The sequence below is a fragment of the Mastigoproctus giganteus genome, chromosome 6, assembly GCF_048544385.1.
Source record: "Mastigoproctus giganteus isolate SK-2022 chromosome 6, ASM4854438v1, whole genome shotgun sequence".
Lineage (NCBI taxonomy): Eukaryota > Metazoa > Arthropoda > Arachnida > Uropygi > Thelyphonidae > Mastigoproctus > Mastigoproctus giganteus.
The window spans coordinates 153169995-153194430 of NC_143580.1; the positions used below are offsets into that span (position 1 = coordinate 153169995).

At 38.3% G+C, this 24436-nt stretch overlaps 1 protein-coding gene across 1 annotated transcript in view; it reads left to right on the forward strand.

The window, feature by feature from the left end:
* The window catches only part of Sym (symplekin scaffold protein), a 662620-nt gene that overhangs the window by 68619 nt on the left and 569565 nt on the right, over window positions 1-24436 (forward strand). The window contains exon 5 of the mRNA XM_090376545.1: window positions 17747-17853. Within this exon, the coding sequence (XP_090232671.1) occupies window positions 17747-17853 (107 nt within the window). The remainder of the gene's footprint in view (window positions 1-17746; window positions 17854-24436) is intronic.

Below are 24436 nucleotides of genomic sequence, written 5' to 3' on the forward strand. Positions count from 1 at the left end.
TGTAAACTCTAGAAGGAAGGGGATGAATCAGATTGGTCCACTTGATATTGATGGGTCAACTGTTGATGATCCTGCTCAGGTAGCTAACAAACTAAATGAATATTTTGCATCGACATTCACACATGAGGAGTTATTCAGCGAGGGGAATGCCAGAGGTGTATTCAACTCTAGCAGTAAGCTACAGAATCTTGAAATAACTGGGAGTAAAGTGGAGGAGAAACTGTTGAAGATAAACACAAGAAAGGCACCCGGGGTGGATGGGATCTATCCAGTTATATTAAAGGAGGCAGCAAAGGAAGTAAGCAAACCCTTAGCCATAATTATGAGAGCTTCCTTGGACTCAGGGGAGGTACCCATAGACTGGAAATGTGCAAATGTGACCCCAATTCACAAAGGAGGATCAAAGGCTGACACAAGTAATTATAGACCTGTGAGCTTAACTTCTGTTCCAGGAAAATTAATGGAGGCACTGGTTAAAGAAGCACTGCAGGATCGTTTAGACAAGTCTTCAGTAATAGCTCGGACACAGCATGGTTTTGTTAAGGGGAAGTCTTGCCTGACCAATTTGATTGGATACTATGATGCAGTCACAAAAGAACTGGATGCAGGGAATAGCTTTGATATTATATACTTGGATCTTAGAAAGGCTTTTGATACTGTTGCACATGGAAGACTGCTACACAAATTGGAGCAGTGTGAAATTGGAGGCAAATTGCTGCTATGGATAAAGGGGTGGTTGAGGGGGAGAAGACAGAGAGTGGTAATCAATGGACACTGCTCATCGTGGACTAATGTTATTAGTGGAGTCCCTCAGGGCTCAGTGTTGGGTCCATTATTGTTTTCTGTATTTATAAATGATATTGATGATGGTATATCAAGCTTAATGTCCAAGTTTGCAGACGATACAAAGGTTGGCAGGGTTGTCAAGGACACTACTGACACTATGCTACTGCAACAGGATCTGGAAAGGTTGAGCAGATGGGCTGAGAGGTGGCAAATGAAGTTTAACATTCACAAATGTAAAGTACTACACATGGGAAACAGCAACCCCAGAGCAACGTATCAACTCTGTGGTACTACACTGACAGTGGTAGAGAATGAAAGGGACCTGGGGGTGGTTGTGCAGGCAGATATGAAGTTTTCTGAGCAGTGCAGACAGGCTGCAAGAGTAGCTCGTGGTGTATTGTCGATGATATATAGGAATTTTTCTAGCAGGGATAAGGAGGTGATTATTCCCTTGTATAAGGCAATGGTCAGGCCACACCTAGAGTACTGTATACAGGACTGGAGGCCTCATTTCAAGAAGGATGTAGAGCTGTTGGAACGAGTACAGAGAAGGGCAACAAGATTAGTGAATGGAACAAAGGGGTGCTCTTACGAAGAAAGGCTTAAGTTTTGCAAATTACAGTGTCTTGAGACTAGGCACCAGCGAGGTGATCTGATAGAGGTGTATAAAGCCTTGAATGGTTTGAGCATGCTCAATGCTGATGGGATTCTTCCTCTAGCTCAGAAAAATCACCTGAGAGGGCATAAATTCAAATTGAGGAAAGACAGATGTAGGATAGACGTGCGGAAATTTGCCTTTAGCCAGCGGGTGGTTGGTTGGTGGAACAGACTTCCATCCCTTGTAGTGGAGGTTGATAGCCTAAATAAGTTTAAGGCTCAGCTGGACAGGTATTTTGAACGAACAGAGGGGTGAAGTGGAAGTGGGGTTTTTTTTTTTTTTTTTTTGGCTGATGCTGCATAAGCTTGCTTTCTTGCATCAAATGCCTCTACTAATGCTAATGCTAATTGCTTAATGTTCGACGCAGATAATAAGCTTTAAATGATGCTATTACTCCCTGATCCATTGGTTGAATCAGGGAAGTTGTATTTGCTGGAAGAAACACAACTTTGACAGGAATGCATGTGTCCAACATGTTAAGATCAGTAGGATGTCCCGATCAGTAGGATGCCCCCAAAAGAGCTTTTTTCTTGAAAGTTGTTTTTTTGACAATACCGTTTTACTTCAGGACAAAAGTGGTTAACAAACCAATCAGTAAATAACTCCTTGGTAACCCACGCTTTTCTGTTTGCTTTCCATATTACAGGTAAATTCATTTTTATGTTACCTTTTAACGCCCTTGGATTTTCTGAATGGTAAACTAATAACAATTTTAATTTATGATCGCCAGAGGCATTTGATCCAAAGAGTAACGTTAAATGGTCTTTGGCTGCTTTGAACCCAGCAGCTGATTTTTCTTCAATAGAAATGAAGCTTTTTGTTGGTAGCCGTTTCCAGAACAAACTGCTTTCGTCAACATTGAACACCAAATTTGGTGGAAAATTTTCACGTTCAATTATTTCCTTTAGTTTTTCTGGAAACTTATTTGCAGCTTCTCCTGTTAATTTTACACTGAATCCTGGCCCATTCTTTAAATTTCTCGAACCAACCACGAGAAGCCCCAAAGGTTTCCGTAATTTCTTCAGTTGTTTAGATTTCAGGTGATTAAACAAAAATAATGCTCTTTCTTGAATCACCATTTGACTTAAAGGCATATGACGTTGTGACATGTCATCTATCCACAAACTTAACATTTTCTCCATTTTTTCTAAAATTGGATTTCTTAAGCGAGTTAATTTTGTCGCTGTAACATTTGTACAATTCTGAGCAGACTGTTTTATTTTTTCTGATTGACTTAGTATGGTTGTTAAAGTTGATTGCGCTAATCCTAAAGAATGTGCCACATCGGATTTTCTTTCGCCGCTTTCAACACGATATTTAGTTTAGTTTCCAAATAAATTGCTTTTCTTTTCTTTGATTCTGACATTTTAATTAACTAAAACAAAAATATTCTATTAAAATTTACAAAATCTACGTTATGTAATGCTATCAAAGAACCTACGTCGATTATTGCAATGCGCCACACTGAAACAACGTCAATCATGTAAAGGAAATGGAGGACAGTTAAAAATCACAATCTGGCATATCAAGAAAACTGACAGATACGGATCATTGCAATGCACCACACTGAAACACACCCTATGAAGTGTAAACAACAACTAAATTAGGCGAATGAAGTGCAAAACTGTTATAACAGACACACCCGCAGCTCGGGAGTACGTAATGAGTCGCCGTCAGTCACCAATTGGATAATTGTCAGGCGTTAGCCTTAAATTGGAATTTTTTTTATGTTAAATGGGGCTTGAAATTGTGGACTTTGTTATATCAAAGCTTTGTTATCAGAGGTAACGTTAACCGAGGTATGCATGTGTTGTATATATATATATATTTTTTTTTTTTCTCACTCTATACACTATTGTAAACTTCTCTCTTCTATTTCATGGGAGGTCTATCTCTTCCCCTTATCTTCTGTACAACCTCCCCATTACTTCCAATCCCCATACTTCAATTCTTATCCCCGCTTCCTTTCCCTTGGTGCTCCCAGGCTTGCCTGATAGCCCCAGTAAGAGTCTCAGCTAGAAAGTGGACCCTGGCATGTCTCCTCGTGGCCAAGGTTGGGAGTCAGGGGACCAGGTGTTCCCTGCCCCCTGGCTGCAAAGTCGCCAGTGCCGGCACTCAATACTCAACATAACAAGACACATACTTACACCTACATACATACACTTGCCGGCCTTCACCTTTTCAGATTCTACAGCGGTATATAGGGGAAACCCTGGAGACCACAATTGAAACAAACACACCTTCACACCTTGACCTTGACACTAATCTCCCAATGACGACGCTGGTTCTTGTCGCTTATTTACGACTTGCAAAAAACCTGTTTATACATATTCTAGTTATTACTTGAATTTTATGATTTCTGGTTGTTTTTTTTTTAATTTTTTTTATTTGGAGTCTTGAAGTGTCCTGGTTAATCCAATCCCAGTAAATCAAGAGTCTGCTGTACTTTATTATTATCGTATTTAATGTTGGTAATGTCTTACCATGTGTTTAATTTATCAGTTAAACTTTATTATATGTATGTATGTACAAGAAATCATGTTATATATGGGGTCAGCAGGTGTTCGCTTATATCTGCAGTTTCAGCCATCCATGGTAGGTCTTGGAACGTATCCCACATGGATACAGGGGTCTTATTGTATATAGTTTTTTTTTTTTTAGTTATAACCACCAAATAATTATATTTGATAAAGTCTGCTACAAAATTCATGTTATTTTTCAATGGTTCCACAAACCCAAAAAGGTTGAGAACCACTGACCTAGAGAATAGCCAAAGTATAACTGGTAAATTTTCTGAACCACCATTGTCCTTGTGGACCTTTGTGATTTAGTTAGGAAAGACCTGTAGACATAGACAAAATTTGTTGGGGTGATTTTTACATTTTCAAGGCATGAAGATGTATACTTTTCAGTAGTTTACCTGATTTAAAATTCAAGAAATTTAAAATCAAATAATTAAAATTTGAAATAAGGATACAGATATATTTAAACAATAACATACATAAATATGAACATAAACAATAGTAATAAATAATACTTATGTTCGTGTAGGTTAGCTGAATAAATATTATGAGTGATATAATCAGTCTCATCATGTTCATGTAATTGGTCTCATCACAAAAAGTAGATTTGCTAGATGAAAACAAAAACAGATTTGGAATCAGCATCCGAAGACCCATCTGTTCCATCTATATATAATTGTACTTGATAAAGTGTACCACAAAATTCGCATTATTTTTCAAGTGTGCCACAAGCCCAAAAAGGTTGAGAACCACTGACCTAGAGGATAGCCAAAGTGTAACTGGTAAGTTTTCTGAACAGCCATCGTGCATGTACACCTTTGTGATATAGTTAGGAAAAGAGCTGTAGGCATAGCAAAATTTGTTGGGTGGGGATAATATATAATGTTAACAGGAGAGACTGCTTCTATAGGGATGGGATACACTTAAATAGAAAGGGCGCAAGAATATTTGGTGATGCTATCGAGGCAGTGTTAGGTGGGTCAGAAAACTGCTAGCTTGGAGGGATACAAGGACTAATAGATTAACAGTAGCCACTGGCAGAGATGAAAGTGATTCTTGCACTGCTTCTATTGGAATGAGCAGAAGCCTGGAAAACAAGATGCAGGATGTTTCAGAGACTGCTGGGAGTCATTGCGGTACAAGTAAACACATGGGTTGTGTTAGGGTAGCTAAGAATAGGAACAGGTGCATGTATACTTGCGTGTACACCAATGCTAGGAGTTTGGTAAATAAATTTGTTGAATTTGAGGTATTGCTTAAAGCATCAAAGGTGGATATTGTTGGGATATCAGAGACGTGGTGTCACACAGATATAAGGAATGCAGAACTGGAATTTGGGGAGTACAATGTCTACAGAAAGGATAGACATGATAGGAAGGGAGGAGGGGTTATGCTATTAGTTAAGAAACACATAAAATCCAAGGAAGTGAGGCCAGTCGACATTGCTGGACAGTGCAGTGCCGAGCCAGTTTGGTGTGACATAAGCTTTGGGAGATCAAAATTGAGAGTAGGAGTGTGCTATAGGCCTAATAACTCTGATGAGTATAATAAGAAAATGTACAGGGAAATAGAGTGGGCCAGTAAATCAGAGTCTTATAATGGGGGATTTTAATTTCCCAGATATTGACTGGAATTTGTGGGTTGGTCACTCACACACTAGCAAGGCTTTTGTGGATTTATTGGATGATTGTTTTCTACATCAGCATGTTCGGGAGGCAACTAGAGGGAGTAATACTCTTGATTTGATTATCAGTAGTGATTCTTCATGCATTAAGAATCTGCAGATAGAGGGGCCGACCGGGCTAGCCAGGTGGGTAAAGTGCTTGCCTGGCAACCCAAAGGTTGCGGGTTCGAATCCCGTCTCGGGCTTGGATCAAGGTGCTGCAAAAACCTTGTGAGGTGCACTATGGCCACAGAAGCCGATGCGCCAACAACTACAAAAAAAAAAAAAGAAAAAAAAAAAAGCAGATAGAGGAACCACTAGGTGGCAGTGATCACAGTGTGCCGAAGTGGGATTTACTCAAAGAGGTACCATCAGCGGTAAAGGGAAGGGTTATTGCTTTCGTGAAGGTGACTATGATGGTCTGAGACAGTATTTAAATTCTATACAGTGGGACCAACTGATGATGTCACCAACAGCAAATTCAAAATGGGAAGCATTCAAAGAACTTATCATGGAAGAACTTATTCTTCCATGATTCTTCCATGAAGCATTCAAAGAACTTATCTTGGCTTTACATACCAACTAAGAAATATTGTTCAAGGTTTAGTCCTAAATGGATGTCAGATGAACTAATGAGACATATGGCAGAGAAGAAAAATGCTTGCGATACATATAAATTAACATGTGACAAAGAAGCCTATGATAGATATAAGTTGATCTGTAACCAAGTTACAAAGGAGGTTAGGCAGACGAAAGCAGATTACGAGAAATCTATGGCAAGGGATGCAAAGAAAAACAGCAAAGAGTTCTTTACTTATGTAAACTCTAGAAGGAAGGGGATGAATCAGATTGGTCCACTTGATATTGATGGTTCAACTGTTGATGATTCTGCTCAGCTAGCCAACAAACTAAATGAATATTTTGCATCGACATTCACACATGAGGAGTTATTCAGCGAGGGGAATGCCAGAGGTGTATTCAACTCTGGCAGTAAGCTAGATAATCTTGTAATAACTGAGAGTAAAGTGGAGGAGAAATTGTTGAAGATAAACACAAGAAAGGCACCTGGGGTGGATGGGATATATTAAAGGTGGCAGCAAAGGAAGTAATCAAACCCTTAGCCACAATTATGAGAGCTTCCATGGACTCAGGGGAGTCCATGGAAGGGACCCATAGACTGGAGATGTGCAAATATGACCCCAATTCACAAAGGAGGATCAAAGGCTGACACAAGTAATTATAGACCTGTGAGTTTAACTTCTGTTCCAGGAAAATTAATGGAGGCACTGGTTAAAGAAGCACTGCAGGATCATTTAGACAAGACTTCAGTTATAGCTCGGACACAGCATGGTTTTGTTAAGGGGAAGTCTTGCCTGACCAATTTCATTGGATACTATGATGCAGTCACAAAAGAACTGGATGCAGGGAATAACTTTGATATTATATACTTGGACTTAGAAAGGCTTTTGATACTGTTGCACATGGAAGACTGCTGCACAAATTGGAGCAGTGTGGCATTGGAGGCAAATTGCTGCTATGGATAAAGGGGTGGTTGAGGTGGAGAAGACAGAGAGTGGTAATCAGTGGACACTACTCATCGTGGACTGATGTTATCAGTGGAGCCCTCAGGGTTCAGTGTTGGGTCCATTATTGTTTTCTGTATTTATAAATAATATTGATGATGGTATATCAAGCTTAATGTTCAAGTTTGCAGACGATACAAAAGTTGGCAGGGTTGTGAAGGACACTACTGACACTATGCTGCTGCAACAGGATCTGGAAAGGTTGAGCAGATGGGCTGAGAGGTGGCAAATGAAGTTTAACATTGACAAATAGCAACCCCAGAGCAACATATCAACTCTGTGGTACTACACTGACAGTGGTAGAGAATGAAAAGGACCTGGGGTTAATTGTGCAGGCAGATATGAAGTTCTCTGAGCAGTGCAAATGGGCTGCAAGAGTAGCTCATGGTGTCTTATCAGTGATATACAGGAATTTTTCTAGCAGGGATAAGGAGGTGATTATTCCCTTGTATATAGGTCTGGAGGCCTCATTTCAAGAAGGATGTAGAGCTGCTGGAACGAGTACAGAGAAGGGCAACAAGGTTAGTGAATGGAACAAAGGGTTGCTCTTACGAAGAAAGGCTTAAGTTTTGCAAATTACAGTGTTTCGAGACTAGGCAACGGCGAGGTGATCTGAAAGAGGTGTATAAAGCCTTGAATGGTTTGAGCATGCTCAATGCTGATGGGATTCTGCCTCTTGCTCAGAATAATCACCTGAGAGGGCATAAATTCAAATTGAGGAAAGACAGATGTAGGATAGATGTGCGGAAATTTGCCTTTAGCCAGCGGGTAGTTGGTAGGTGGAACAGACTTCCATTCCTTGTAGTGGAGGTTGATAGCCTAAATAAGTTTAAGGCTCAGCTGGACAGGTATTTTTAACGAACGGATGGGTGAAGTGGAAGGTTTTTTTTTTCTGGCTGATACTGCATAAGCTTGCTTTCTTGCATCATATGCCTCTACTAATGCTAATGCTAATTTGTTCGTGGCCACAACACCTCCTCAGGGAACTATGTGACTGGCAGATGTTGCCAAACTGACTCAACATTATACGAGCCACTCACATCTTCTGAGTGCACAGCCTTAGATCTATGTACTTCTTTAGCAAAGAGCACGACTCCCCCCCCCCCCCACTGCCCATCCTGTTGCTGCTTTTCATACAGACAGTTTTCAAATTGTGCATCTTCTGTGTCTGAGTGGCACACCATGTTCCTGATATCTATATAATGTCTGCTTTTATTGACTTGATTCAAGCTTGAACTGTGGTTCAAGCTTGTGTGACTTGTAAATATGGTTAATGATTGTATTCATTGTCAAAATAATTAATTGTAAACTCCTCTTGCCTAGTGGTTGTGTCGGAGTATAAACAGGAACATTAACCAGCACTTACAAATTTGTGTGTGCAATTTATTTATTATGCATTAACATATAAGCAAGTTTACTTGTTCTCCCCCACCCCCAGTACTAAACACAGTACATGTATTTGCTTGTTGCATGAGGACTCCCAGTAAGCTTTGTAATCCCCCCCCCCTGCTGAAACCAATTATTTTATAGTTATACTATGCCAAAACATCTATTAATGAACATCAGATATTATGCATTTTAAGTTATAGGAGATACAGTTGAATTTCATATCATTTCAAATTTTAGAAAAATTTTCTAAAATTTTTTTTTTCTTTCTTTGTAACTACAATTTATAAATAAACAAGTTTCACTGTGCAAAGACCATTTCATAAAGATCACATTTAGAAAGAAACAAAAAAAAATGGCATAATTACCATCACTACCTTAAAATAAAAACACTACATAACCTTAATAAACTTTTTTTTCAATGATAGAGCGCAGAGTGCCGTTTTGCTGTCTCAGCTGAATTACAGTAGACTCCCATCATCTACATGTAGATTAACTGGTAAATTAATGATAAGTAATGCTTAACTCCATGTTTTGATAGTTTTATTATATTATATATTATATTATTATAATATAATATTTTTATTTTTAATATAATATCAATATATGAAACTAGCATAATAAATGCTAGTTACAGTTACTAATCTCACTTAGTCAAGACAACTAAAACATTTTGATAAACACACTACACTACTTCTTAATTTAACCCCTTCAGTGGCGAAGTCACTTGAAAGTTAATTTTACTTGATGCCATACACTGATGAGCCAAAACATTATGACCAGTGAGTCATTATGCAAATCGAAGCAACTGCAGGTGAACTATGGCACATGCACAGGTCAGGACACGGTATAAAAAACACCCGATGCTGAGCTCTGTTAATCAGAATTACTCTTATTCTTCAGATGAGAAAGGCAATGGACTTAAGCGAGTTTGACAAAGGCCAAATTGTAATGGCCAGACAACTGGGTCAGAGCATATCCGAAACAGCACGGCCGGTGGGATGCTCAAGGTCAGCTGTGGTTAGTACCTATCGAAAGTAGTCCAGGGAGGGAAAACCCATGAACCGGCAGGGAGGTGTTGGACGACCACGGCTCATCGACGCTCAAGGTGAGCAAAGGCTCTCCTGGATGGTATGTGGCAACAAAAGGGTGACTGTGGCGCAACTCGCCGGTAATTGGAATGCTAGTGATGGGAGTAATGTGTCACAACACACAGTACATCGAACCTTTCTGAAAATGGGGTTGCATAGCCGCAGGCCACTTTGACTGCCCATGCTAACCACGGTTCACCGCCGACAGTGCCTACAATGGACACAAGAGCATCAAAATTGGACCTTGAGTGATTGAAAGAAGGTCGTCTGTTCCGATGAATCACGTTTCCTGTTACACCCCGTGGATGGCCGGGTACGCGTGCGTCGTTTACCTGGGGAAGTGATGGTGCCTGGTTGCACCGTGGAACGAAAACAAGCTGGCGGTGTCATGCTTTGAACTATATTCTGCTGGGATACCCTGGGTCCAATCATCCATGTGCCGGGCACTCTCTGATGTCTACCACCTACCTAAACACCATTGCTGACCAGGTTCACCCTTTCATGGCAACTATCTTTCAGCAGGATAATGCGCCATGCCACACTGCCTGGATTGTTCGAGACTGGTTTGCAAAAGGTGGAGGTTTCCAGGTATTGCCCTCGCCTCCAAATTCCCCAGACATCAATCCCATCGAGCATCTGTGGTTTGTGTTGGAACAGCAACTGCGATCTGCGGCATCTCAACCACAGTCCTTACAGCAGTGAAAGGATCTGCTGGTACCAGATACCACAAGACACATTTAGATATCTTGTAGCGTCCATGCTCGCCAGGTACACGTTGTTTTGGCTGCACGTGGAGGACCAACATCATATTAGGTAGGTGGTCACAATGTTTTGGTGGATTTTTATTTTTTTTTATTATTTTTTTTTTTAAGTAACACAATTCTCACCTTTTAGCCCATGTAATAATGAGAAAATAAAAAAATAATAATAATAAAAATAAAACATACTGCAATGGTATTATTCTGTGTGCTGCATCTTCTAACAATATAAGAACTACTTTTAAGTGTTAACATCGCTCAAAAACATCTGAAGATCAAAAATACTGCATATTACACTGAGCACAAAAGTTCCAGGATACACTGAATTGAAAACAGAGCAATCACAATACTTTTTACAGGCATTTAACCAAAGAAAGGATTAACTATTCAGGTCTTTGCCTCCTTCTTCCACTGTGAAATATAAATTAAGTGGTAATATAAAAAAACAAGAAGCAAATGAGACTGGGGCAAGGCCTGACTAGACAAATAGTCTCCTAACCAATACTATTATCCCCTCAATCCTTTCAGTGTAAGGAACTCACAAGGTTTCAAAAATCAAATCTAAAACTTCTTCTACCAGGAAGAGGATATGTTGATGAGCATCAACGTAGAATATATATGATTTCTTTCATGCACCAACCAAGAGAAAAACTTACTTCTCCTGGTAGGTGCATGCAAGAAATTATGATATTTATCCAACCCCCGACCTCATTGGGTTTTCAGCATCAATGTTGAAGATTTTCAATGTCCCTCTTCCAGAAGCAACTAACTAGAACTGGGAATGAGGCACCATTGTTCAAAGTTGCTAAGTGGATATTTTTATTACTTAAAAATTACTGTTTTCTTATCATTTTCTTTAAAATTAGTAGTGAAGTTATTAATTGTATTTATCTGATAAAGCAAAAAAAACTGTTTCTTACTTGATACTGAAAACTACCCAAAAAAAAATAATAATAAAAAAAAAAAAAAAAGTCAAAATAAATAAGAGAATTCTGCTGCCATTTCTTCAGTGATAACTGCAAAGGCTATTTAATATTTCTTTTTAAGAATTCCATAGGAATATAACTAATACTGAAGTGTTTTTATTAAAGCTATAAACTAAATTCATAACAATATGAACATTATTATTTTTTTTGCATAACTGTTAAATAAGTAGTTTGAAGGTTTTATTCACTTGTTAGGCATATATCTTTTGTATTTGCTAGGGATATAACTAATTTAACATTTTTCTTTATGCATGTTTTTTTTTTGTTTATGCATGTTAAGAAGCACCAAGTCGTAGATTATCGAGTTCCTGCAAACAAATAAGTATTATGGAAAATTTTACTGTATCCTTTATTAATTAAATTATTAAATTATGTTTTACAAAGATATTAAATAGGCTTAGTACTGTTCATTAGCTTATTTTTTAAATTTAACTAGTGATTTTTTCAAGTTATGACTCACTGCTCGAACCTCTATTGAATCGATATCATACGTTACTTTTATCATTATCGTATATTCGTTATAAGAATCAATTCTGAATGCCTTTTATATTTTTCTAAAACATTTCTGGAGGTCACTACCATAAAACAATAAAAACAATTTGCACTTTCCAGTTTATTGGGCTTTTCTGTTAGTGCAATCTATTATAAATGGATAGTTGTTGTTGTTGTTGTTATTTGGTTTTTTAGGAGCATTAGCAACTGCCATATTGCTCTGGGGATATGCAGTGGTCATTCCCTGACCTTTCCGCATCCTCCATATTTGGTGGTCATGGGCTCGAATACCAGTCTAATCAAGAAACATGTGCTACGCACTGCTGCTCCTGCCCACCTGGCTAGTAAACTCGATCTTATTGCATTTGCAATAATACTGATCACTGGAATTCTGTGGGTTACAGTATTACAGTGAAATGAGTTCTTTCCCTTCAATGAAATCTTCAATCATATAAATAACATAAATAAATTTTCAGAATCTTCTCTTCATTCCTATTTACTTATTACAGTGGTGAAGGAAAAGGGATCAACGGAAAGTGCAAATGCTGGCAGTGCTAGGAAAAGAAACAAAATTGATTTAGAAATGAAGATGATTAATTAAGAAATACGAAGCAGGACAAAGTTTGTCATCTATTGCACGGAATTAGGTCTCACTGCTTCAACAGTGAATACTATTTTAAAGGACAATGCACATATAAAAGAACATGTTAAAGGATCAATGCATTTAAGATCAACAGTGATCACAAAACAGCAATCAGGTGCTATATCGAAGGTGGAAAAGCTATTAATAATATGGATGGAAAATCTGATTCAGAAGCAAGTGCCTGAGTCCAATGGCCCAATCAAGCAAAAGCAAGAAGTATTTATGAAGATATTAAGGATAAGTACGGCGAACCCCAAGCCAAGTTCGTGGCAAGCAACAGGTGGTTTAATAGGTTCAAGCATCATGCTGGTTTCCAAAACATTAAAGTATGCGATGAGGTCACCAGTGCAGATTCTGCAGCTGCAGAAAAATTTTGTGATGTGTTGGGAAAAACCCCTTCTAAATATCCACAGCCCTCAACTTCCATGGGGGCGTGCTTATAAGATGGAGAGTTAATTCTGGAAACGATGCTTGAAAAGTAAAACTTGCTGACGTTATGCCTGTCTCCTCTCTCTTTTTATAATTTTATAATTTTTGTAATTTTGTACACTTTTTTAATTTTTCCTGTGCATGAGATAAAAAAATTTAATAAATAATTCTATTTACACTTCATCGAACATTTCTTTTTTGCTTCAATAAAATTTGTGACTGCTGCATAAGCATTTAGGGAAATTGTGACTTACGTAGAGTTCTGCGAAACACAACCCTTACATAAGTCAGGGAGTGGCTATACATGGAAGATTTGGCCTGTTTGAGCAGTAATTATATAAAAAATAAATAAATAAATGTAGCTGAACATAACTGCAACAGGAGATACCTTTGTGTGTACTAAGTGCATAAAAAATAAACAGATTTTGTTGTATGATGTGTGTGCTTGAAGAAAATGCTGATTACCCTCAAAGGAATTAAATCAGGAGACTCAATAACCTTCTCAACTTAATGTTAGAATCTACCCTCATGCATCTGACTGTATGACAGGTTCTCCATAAGCAAACTGTGCTGGTCTCACAGGAGGTAATTATTCTTAGAAATTCCACTGCCAAAGAAATAGATAACTTTTTATGCAATAAGAATAGATGGAATAGGACTAGGATATGTATGCTGCAGACAAAATTCAATTATGTGGTAGAACAGTTATCTTTTAAAGGGACAAAAAGTGACAGTGCTGTTTTAAGAACACAATACTGAAATTAGGCAAACTAAAGATATACTTAACAGATATAAGGCAATTTCAGGTAAAAAAGCTACAAGTTAGGATTAAATCTGAAAGTGTTTGGAATTTTGCCAAACATGATAGAAGTTTTATTTGCCACACATTCAATTCAATTCAGAAAATACTGTGCAAGACTCATGGGGCACAATTACTCCTTTTTAACAGGACAGACTATGTTTACAGGGATGGGATATACTTAAATAGAAGGGGTGCAAGAATATTTGATTTCATTGAAGGGGAAGAACTCATTTCACTGTAATACTGTAACCCACAGAATTCCAGTGATCAGTATTATCGCAAATGCAATAAGATCGAGTTTACTAGCCAGGTGGGCAGGAGCAGCAGTGCATAGCACACGTTTCTTGATTAGACTGGTATTCGAGCCCATGACCACCAAATACGGAGGATGCGGAAAGGTCAGGGAATGACCACTGCATATCCCCAGAGTAATATAGCAGTTGCTAATGCTCCTAAAAAACCAAACAACAACAACAACTATCCATTTATAATAGATTGCACTAACAGAAAAGCCCAATAAACTGGAAAGTGCAAATTGTTTTTATTGTTTTATGGTAGTGACCTCCAGAAATGTTTTAGAAAAATATCACAAAGGGATTCAGAATTGATTCTTATAACGAATATACGATAATGATAAAAGTAACGTATGATATTGATTCAATAGAGGTTCGAGCAGTGAGTCATAACTTGCAAAAATCACTAGTTAAATTTAAAAAATAAGCTAATAAACACTACTAAGCCTATTTAATATCTATGTAAAACATAATTTAATATTTTAATTAATGAAGGATACAGTAAAATTTTCCATACTACTTATTTGTTTGCAGGAACTCGATAATCTACGACTTGGTGCTTCTTAACATGCATAAATAAAAAAAAAAAAAACATGCATAAAGAAAAATGTTAAATTAGTTATATCCCTAGCAAATACAAAAGATATATGCCTAACAAGTGAATAAAACCTTCAAACTACTTATTTAACAGTTATGCAAAAAAAATAATAATGTTTATATTGTTATGAATTTAGTTTATAGCTTTAATAAAAACACTTCAGTATTAGTTATATTCCTATGGAATTCTTAAAAAGAAATATTAAGTAGCCTTTGCAGTTATCACTGAAGAAATGGCAGCAGAATTCTCTGATTTATTTTGACTTTTTTTTTTATTATTATTATTTTTTTTTTGAGTAGTTTTCAGTATCAAGTAAGAAACAATTTTTTTTGCTTTATCAGATAAATACAATTAATAACTTCACTACTAATTTTAAAGAAAATGATAAGAAAACAGTAATTTTTAAGTAATAAAAATATCCACTTAGCAACTTTGAACAATGGTGCCTCATTCCCAGTTCCAGTTAGTTGCTTCTGGAAGAGGGACATTGAAAATCTTCAACATTGATGCTGAAAACCCAATGAGGTCGGGGGTTGGATAAATATCATAATTTCTTGCACGCAGCTACCAGGAGAAGTAAGTTTTTCTCTTGGTTGGTGCATGCAAGAAATCATATATATTCTACATTGATGCTCATCAACATATCCTCTTCCTGGTAGAAGAAGTTTTAGATTTGATTTTTGAAACCTTGTGAGTTCCTTACACTGGCAGGATTGAGGGGGTAATAGTATTGGTTAGGAGACTATTTGTCTAGTCAGGCCTTGCCCCAGTCTCATTTGCTTCTTGTTTTTTTATATTACCACTTAATTTATATTTCACAGTGGAAGAAGGAGGCAAAGACCTGAACAGTTAATCCCTTCTTTGGTTGAATGCCTGTAAAAAGTATTGTGATTGCTCTGTTTTCAATTCAGTGTATCCTGGAACTTTTGTGCTCAGTGTAATATGCAGTATTTTTGATCTTCAGATGTTTTTGAGCGATTTTAACACTTAAAAGTAGTTCTTATATTGTTAGAAGATGCAGCACACAAAATAATACCATTGCAGTATGTTTTATTTTTATTATTATTATTTTTTATTTTCTAATTATTACATGGGCTAAAAGGAGAGAATTGTGTTACTTAAAAAAAAAATAATAAAAAAAAATAAAAATCCACCAAAACATTGTGACCACCTACCTACCATGATGTTGGTCCTCCACGTGCAGCCAAAACAACTTGTACCTGGCGAGGCATGGACGCTACAAGATATCTAAATGTGTCTTGTGGTATCTGGTACCAGCAGATCCTTTCACTGCTGTAAGGACTGTGGTTGAGATGCCGCAGATCGGAGTTGCTGTTCCAACACAAACCACAGATGCCCGATGGGATTGATGTCTGGGGAATTTGGAGGCCAGGGCAATACCTGGAAACCTCCACCTTTTGCGAACCAGTCTCGAACAATCCAGGCAGTGTGGCATGGCGCATTATCCTGCTGAAAGATAGTTGCCATGAAAGGGTGAACCTGGTCAGCAATGGTGTTTAGGTAGGTGGTAGACATCAGAGAGTGCCCGGCACATGGATGATTGGACCCAGGGTATCCCAGCAGAATATAGTCCAAAGCATGACACCGCCGGCTTGTTTTCGTTCCACGGTGCAACCAGGCACCATCACTTCCTCAGGTAAACGATGCACACGTACTCGGCCATCCACGGGGTGTAACAGGAAACGTGATTCATCGGATCAGACGACCTTCTTTCAATCACTCAAGGTCCAATTTTGATGCTCTTGTGTCCATTGTAGGCACTGTCGGCGGTGAACCGTGGTTAGCATGGGCAGTCAAAGTGGCCTGCGGCTATGCAACCCCATTTTCAGAAGGGTTTGATGTACTGTGTGTTGTGACACATTACTCCCATCACTAGCATTCCAATTACCGGCGAGTTGCGCCACAGTCACCCTTTTGTTGCCACATACCATCCAGGAGAGCCTTTGCTCACCTTGATTGTCGATGAGCCGTGGTCGTCCAACACCTCGCTGCCGGTTCGTGGGTTTTCCCTTCCTGGACCACTTTCGATAGGTACTAACCACAGCTGACCTTGAGCATCCCACCGGCCGTGCCGTTTCGGATATGCTCTGACCCAGTTGTCTGGCCATTACAATTTGGCCTTTGTCAAACTCGCTTAAGTCCATTGCCTTTCTCATCTGAAGAATAAGAGTAACTCTGATTAACAGAGCTCAGTATCAGGTGTTTTTTATACCGTGTCCTGACCTGTGCATGTGCCATAGTTCACCTGCAGTTGCTTCGATTTGCATAATGACTCACTGGTCATAATGTTTTGGCTCATCAGTGTATGGCATCAAGTAAAATTAACTTTCAAGTGACTTCGCCACTGAAGGGGTTAAATTAAGAAGTAGTGTAGTGTGTTTATCAAAATGTTTTAGTTGTCTTGACTAAGTGAGATTAGTAACTGTAACTAGCATTTATTATGCTAGTTTCATATATTGATATTATATTAAAAATAAAAATATTATATTATAATAATATAATATATAATATAATAAAACTATCAAAACATGGAGTTAAGCATTACTTATCATTAATTTACCAGTTAATCTACATGTAGATGATGGGAGTTTACTGTAATTCAGCTGAGACAGCAAAACGGCACTCTGCGCTCTATCATTGAAAAAAAAGTTTATTAAGGTTATGTAGTGTTTTTATTTTATAAGGTAGTGATGGTAATTATGTCCTTTTTTTTTTGTTTCTTTCCAAATGTGATCTTTATGAAATGGTCTTTGCACAGTGAAACTTGTTTATTTATAAATTGGGGTTAAAAAGGGAAAAAAAAAATTTTAGAAAATTTTTCTAAAATTTGAAATGATATGAAATTCAGCTGTATCTCCTATAACTTAAAATGCATAATATCTGATGTTCATTAATAGATGTTTTGGCATAGTATAACTATAAGATATTTGGTTTCAGCAGACTAATGCATTATGATTTGTTTTATTACATAATCTTTTGATGCATCAAATTTATTTTCTGGACATTATTTATTGATTGATTTTATTTTCTTGCAGTGGCTATGTAGGACAAAGGTTATTGATGACATTATGGAATCAACATGGAGCTTCATGACTCAGCTAAAGTCAAGAATATTAGCTTTGCTAGATTCTGATAATGATGGGTATTGTAGATTTCTTTATGGTAGAGGAAAGTTTTTCTCTTCTGCTAGACTTTTTTATCATTTAACTATTTATATCTTTTGATGGAGTTCTATACTTTTCAATTCAAGTTATACTGTTTAAGTGTGTGTGTGTGTGTGTGTGTTGCTACTAGACTTTACGATTATATAATTGAAGAGTTATAGATGAATAGGAGAATTATAATTTAAGAAATAATATAATTCTCATATTCATCTATAATTAGAATTGGAGATTATAGAAGGATAAATAAATAAAATGACAAAATAGATAGAGGTGGGAGTACATGTAATTATCCACATAGTTCATGAGAGAGAGAGAGAGAGAGAGAGAGAGAGAGATATAAGCAGTTATTTGATCTCAGACTTCATGGTTAAGTCTCTCTCTTATGATCATTTATTTATAGTAAAGTGGTAGTTGAAGTTCATGCTGACTGACAATGGACAGAGTGACATTACACAGTGGTTATGCTATCGTTCATTTTCCCTCACTGGAGAAAGCCGGGGATGAGTTTAGTCGTGTCCAGGTGGCTGGGGTGGCTTGTAGAGCATCGTCACATGATTGTATTAGTAGTGGCAAATGATGCAAGAAAGCAAGCTTATAGAGTATTGTTCAAAAAAAAAAAAAAAAAAAACGCACACAACCCACCTCACCTGTCTATCCTCTCCAAGAATTTGTCCAGTTCTTCATTGAATTTATTCAAATTTCTCCCTTCTACAGCAACTGATGGAAGCTTTTCGAACAGTCAACCACCTGCTGTCCAAAAGCAAACTGTTGCACATCTATCCTGCAACCATCCTTCCTCAATTTAAATTTATGCCCTTTATGTGTGTAGTGTCAATGACATTAGTTACTGAGGCTATATGTGAGGCACGTAAATCAGGAAGAATGGCATCAATATAGAACTTACTCACTCCATCAAGGCTTAAACACCTCGATCAGATCTCCTCAGATGGGCCACTCTCCAGATGCTGCAATTTGCAGAACTGAAGGCTTTCTTGGTAATAGTACCCTATTGTCCCCTCTACCAATTTTGTGCCCTGTTGGAACAGGGCACATCTTTCCTAAAATGAGGCTTTCATATCTGTATGCAGTGCTCAAGACATGGCCTGACCCGGGCCTTGTACAATGGGATAATCACCTCCTTATCTCTCCTATTCATCTATAATCTGAGTCTGAGATTATAATTTTTATAGTGTCAGTTAACACTAAATTTCATGAGATCAACATTGAAATTCACAACTAGTTTGAGCATCTAGTTGGGTACAAAGCAAATTGATAGTTGGAGGTTTGAGTGAAGTGAACTGATTCTTAAGGTTTCTTTCCCTGAGCTAGGTAGGTGGAACCTCCAGCTACAGATATCCAAGAATAAGGAAGATGTGATGGATCGAATGAACATCTTTACTTTGATTACAAATTATCTTCATCAGTGAGATGGCAGCCTGGGGATTCCCATGTCTAGTACTATTGCAGTGGTCTCGAATAGGCAGGGCAAGGTGTGATCCTTGCCCTTGGTCCTTGAGGTTATCCCAGACATTCTCTCAGATGTGCCAGACAAGCTGTACTTGCTACCTGGGAGTCTAAAACGCTGATGGAACTGATATTCGGGTGACACTCAAGTCAAGTGGACCCAATTTCGGCGAAGTCCGGACGGTCTGTGACAGCCAAATCCTCTGCTTGCACCTTCATGATGGTGGGACTGTTAGTAATCCTGGGTATAACCTCCATGCCCAAGTACATGGTGAGTGACCACCCAGGAGTGAATCAACGTAAGCAGGGCTCGAGGTGTGGTGCCCACACCACATGGAGGAATGCCGCCCCTCTATGTAACCAGGCAGTACTAGGTGGTAGATGACCCTCATAAACCGGTGCCCGGTTGATGAGAATGATTGATGTTGAAGGTTGATGTTGAAGTGGTGGAAAGGCAGTACTAGGTGGTAGATGACCCTCATAAACCGGTGCCCGGTTGATGAGAATGATTGATGTTGAAGGTTGATGTTGAAGTGGTGGAACCCATGTTTAGTCTCTAGAGCTGAGTTCCGGTCAACCCTTCCCTATCTCTTCCATCATGCAGTATGATTGATGACTTTTGAGGTTATGATGAACATCGTGGCGAGATCCAATATTCCTTATATTTCGAGGGTACAGCTCTAAAACGGTGTTCGCAGGCCGGCCCCTAGTTAGTACACCAGACCGGGCCGAACCTATTGGTAACTCTCTAGAAGGCTTCCGGATCAGCTAGTGTATAATCTTGCTACCTCTACCTCTGCCAGATAGTGACTGGAGGGAGTCCGAGTAGTGTGTATGCGGGGAGCATTGTCGAGGCCACGTTATGTCAAGGATCTGGGTATATTCTTACCATGTGTACGCCATATCCAAAAATTTCATTACTTCATGCACCATGTCCCACCCACTTTTTCTTACTATTGAATACACCATGAATTGTCGAACTAATAGAGCAAGCTTATCTGTGAAAAGATATAAACCTCCCAAGCACTTCCCTTCCTAATTCATTTCACAAATATACATGGTCTCAATTCTAATCTCAATGATGTCCATTTCCACTTGAAGTCTGCCAAATCCCATGTTCTTTTTCTAACAGAATCTCAGTTATCAGTTGATTCAACTACTGCTCATCTCAGATGCCCAAATTATTCGCTGTATGATTCCTTTCACCTCAAAGGTGGTATTTGTGCATATGTCCGTTCTGATATTCCCTGCCAGAGACTTGTCAATTTGGAATCTCCTCTCTTTGATCTTCTCTGGCTTAAAATCTCTCTACCTCATTGTGTCAAATTCATCTGTTGTCTCTACCGTTCTCCCAATTCCACTAATCACTTGGAGCTCTTTGACATCCTCTCTTTGCAACTTAACTTTCTCCAGTCCAACTTTCCTAACAGTGAAGTAATTTTCCTTGACAATTTTAATGTTCACAACTCCAGCTGTCTTCCGTTTTCTAGTCACACCGACCAAGCTGGTCGAGATGCTGAGACTTTTGCAATTACTAATGACCTTGCACAGATTGTTCATTTACGTACAAGAATACCGGACAATCCTAATCATACAGCCAATACTCTTGATATTTTTCTCACAAACAACCCTTCTAAGTACATGGTCGAAGTGAGAGGTCTTTTAGGCACTTCAGACCACAACTTGGTGATTGTCTTTTCTCCAATGGAACCTTTATCTCATTGCTATTCCCAACCTCGTGTTGTTTGGCATTACAAGAATGCAAAATGGGATGACCTGCGAGACTTCTTTTCTTCTTTCCCTTGGTCGGATTACTGTTTCAAAACTTCTGATGTCAACGTTTGCTCAGACCGTGTCATTGAAATTATTCTTGCAGGAATGGAATCCTTTATCCCACACTCCACTTTAAAATCTCGTCCTTTATCTAAACTTTGGTTTTCCAATAAATGTGCTAAGGCTGTTCAAGAGAAGAATGTTGCATATCTTAATTGGCTTGTTTCCAATTCTTCAGTTTCATTTTCTGCCTACACCAAAGCCCGCAACAATTGTAAAGCAGTTATTAATCAGTCCAAACTAGAGTTTGAATAGGCTAAGATTAGAAAACTTGCTTCTTGCCCTAATGGTAGCCGAGCATTCTGGTCTCTTGCCAAAGCTATTGGCCGCAACGTTTGCCCCTCTCTGCTCCCACCTCTGTCCAAACCAGTTGGTTCTGTTGTCACTTCAGCCAAGGATAAAGCTGACCTGCTAGCATCCCATTTTTCTTCTAACTCATGTATTAATGATCTTGGTAAAACACCTCCCACCATTCTCAACATGCTCCATTCAATGCCTCCTGTGGTCTTCCCACAAAAGGATATCAGAAGGATTTTGACGAATCTTGATGCTAAGAAACTCCAGGTCCCGATGGTATTTCTCCACTTGTTTTCAAAATCTGTGCTCCTGAACTTACTCCTATTCTTTGCCGCCTTTTTTCGCTTTCTTATTCCAAAGGTGTTTTTCCTTCTGCTTGGAAATTTGCTCATATCCAGCCAGTTCCTAGAAAGGATAACAAATCCCTCCCATCCAATTATCGTCCCATTGCAATTACTTCTACTCTTTCTAAAGCAATGGAGAAATCAATTAACCACCAACTCTTAAACTACCTATAAACCTTCCATCTGATCAACGATTGCCAGTATGGATTCTGTCAGTGCCATAATACCATTGGTGATATTCTGGCTTATGTTACCCATTTATGGACTAATTCAGTGGAAATGTTCGGTGAAACACAAGTAGTTGCTCTTGACATCTCAAAGGCTTTCGATCGTGTTTGGCATAAAGGTCTTCTAAACAAGCTTCCATCTTATGGTTTGCCAACTGTTTTTAGTAATTGGTTATCCAGTTTTCATCCTGATTGCTCACTGGGGGTGATGGTAGATGGCTCTCTGTCTTCTAACTTCTCCACTAATGCCGGTGGCTCCAAGGTTCAGTTCTCTCCCCCACTCTTTTCCTCTTGTACATTAATGACCTTCCTCCATTGACTGAAAATCCTATCCATAGTTTTGCTGATGATAGCACATTGCATTCCACTTTCCATTTTGGGAAATCTTGTCCTGCTCAATCAGCTTCAACTTCTCGAAAATCTGCTACCAATTCCTTAAATGCCGATCTTCAGGTAATTCTCCAGTGGGGCAAAGACAACTTAGTTGATTTCAACCCTTCTAAAACTCAGTCTTGTCTTATATCTCGCAAAAAGGATTCTTCTGCTCCTATGCTTATCTTTAGTGACACTCCGATTTCTAGGCAAAATGATATATCTCTTTTGGGGATTACCCTGACTTTTAATCTCTCTTGGCACAAGCAAATTACAAATACTGCTTCCTCTGCATCTAAAAAAACTTGGTTCTCTCTTTTGCTCTCGGTGTTTACTTTTCTTCCAAATAGCTGTTCACTCTGTATAAATCACAAATCTGCCCAGCCATGGAATATTGTTCTGACATCTGAGGGTGGTGCCCCCAAAACCTCTCTCAGGCTTCTTGATTCCATTCAGAAGAGGGCAGTTAGGTTAATTAATGATTCATCTCTAACAGAGTCTCTCCCCTCGCTGTCTCATAGATGTACTGTTTCTGCTGCATGCCTCTTCTACAGATACTTCCATGGGCTTTGTTCTTCTGAATTGGCTTCTATAATTCCCGCTCTCTCTTTCAAAACAGTCCGAACACGTGCCGCCACTAGCCAACATCCATTTACTGTCCAACTTCAAACTCACAGAACCAGTTTTTCATCTTCCTCATTTATTCATTCAACTGCCATTTTCTGGAACAACTTTCCTTCATACGTAAATTTCCTGAAAATTACAGTCTACAGAAGTTCAAGTCCAATGTCAACAAATATCTCCTTTTGTCTTCTCAACTCCCAACCCAAGCACAGTACTAAGTACTATAGGTTCTAATACCTCTCGTGTTTGGGGTTTCCATAAAAAAAAAAAAAAAAAAAGATATTCATATCACCTGTAGGAGTGGCTGACCCTTTCCACCAGACAGTATAAATTATTCTATTATCCTTATCACCCAGTGCATTACCACTGCCTTGCTCATTTCAGGCTTGATGTGAAACCCATGTTCAGTTTCCACAACAAAGCTCTGTCATAGGAACACAAAAAACAATTTTTTTGTGTTCCTCAACCAGTAAAATTTTGAAGATAAAAAAGTAAAGTAAAAATTTCATTGTAAAGCTATTTTTGGCAGCCAGCCTTTGTCTTCCACATGGCTGTATTTGTGTGCGTATATTACAGTTATTGAATGTTGGAAAAATCACAATTTCATCATTCCATAACGTAATTATAATAATAGTTATTATATGTATGCAGTAAACTTCTGTTATAGCTATTTCGAAGGGACTGACCCCAAAGCTCTATAAGTGGGATATCCCCCCCCCCCCTTTCAGAGGCCATTTTTTATTTTCATCATATTTTGCTATTTAATATTAAATTTTTTTTAGCTTTTATAGCACTGTTTTATGAAAAAGCAGTTTAGATATAAGTTGAACCTTTCTTTTAAAAAGATGATCTTAAATGAAACAGCATATCTTGAGTTAATACTACATTTGTCTCACTGTAAATATATAATGATGCGGTCATTAATGAAATTTATTGGTGCCATCTTGAACATGCACTCACACAGAAAAGATATTGATTTACTGTGGATAAGTAAAGAAAGCAAGTGAACAATGTTGAATTAAAAAGAAGTGTCAAAATGAACCAATAAATGGGATTCAAGTCAAAAATGAAGCAAAGAAATGTCATCTGCATTGGAAATATTTCTGCTAAGTAGATGAACTGCACTATAAATGATTGCTAGACTTTAGTCTCTAACACTGTTTTCCAAAACTCAAAGAGGAAAAGGGTTATATCTGGATTTATTCCTTCTTGGTCACTTGAAAAAAGTGATATAAGCAGGGAAATGTTTTAAATGGGAACATAATAGATTAATGATGGGCATAATCAAATGAATAATAATGGATTGTTTCAGTAAATGAAGTATTTGATTAAGCCAAATGCATGTCACTTCGTGGAATTTATCATGGAACCGGAAGGAAAGAGTGCCCCCCCCCCCCCCC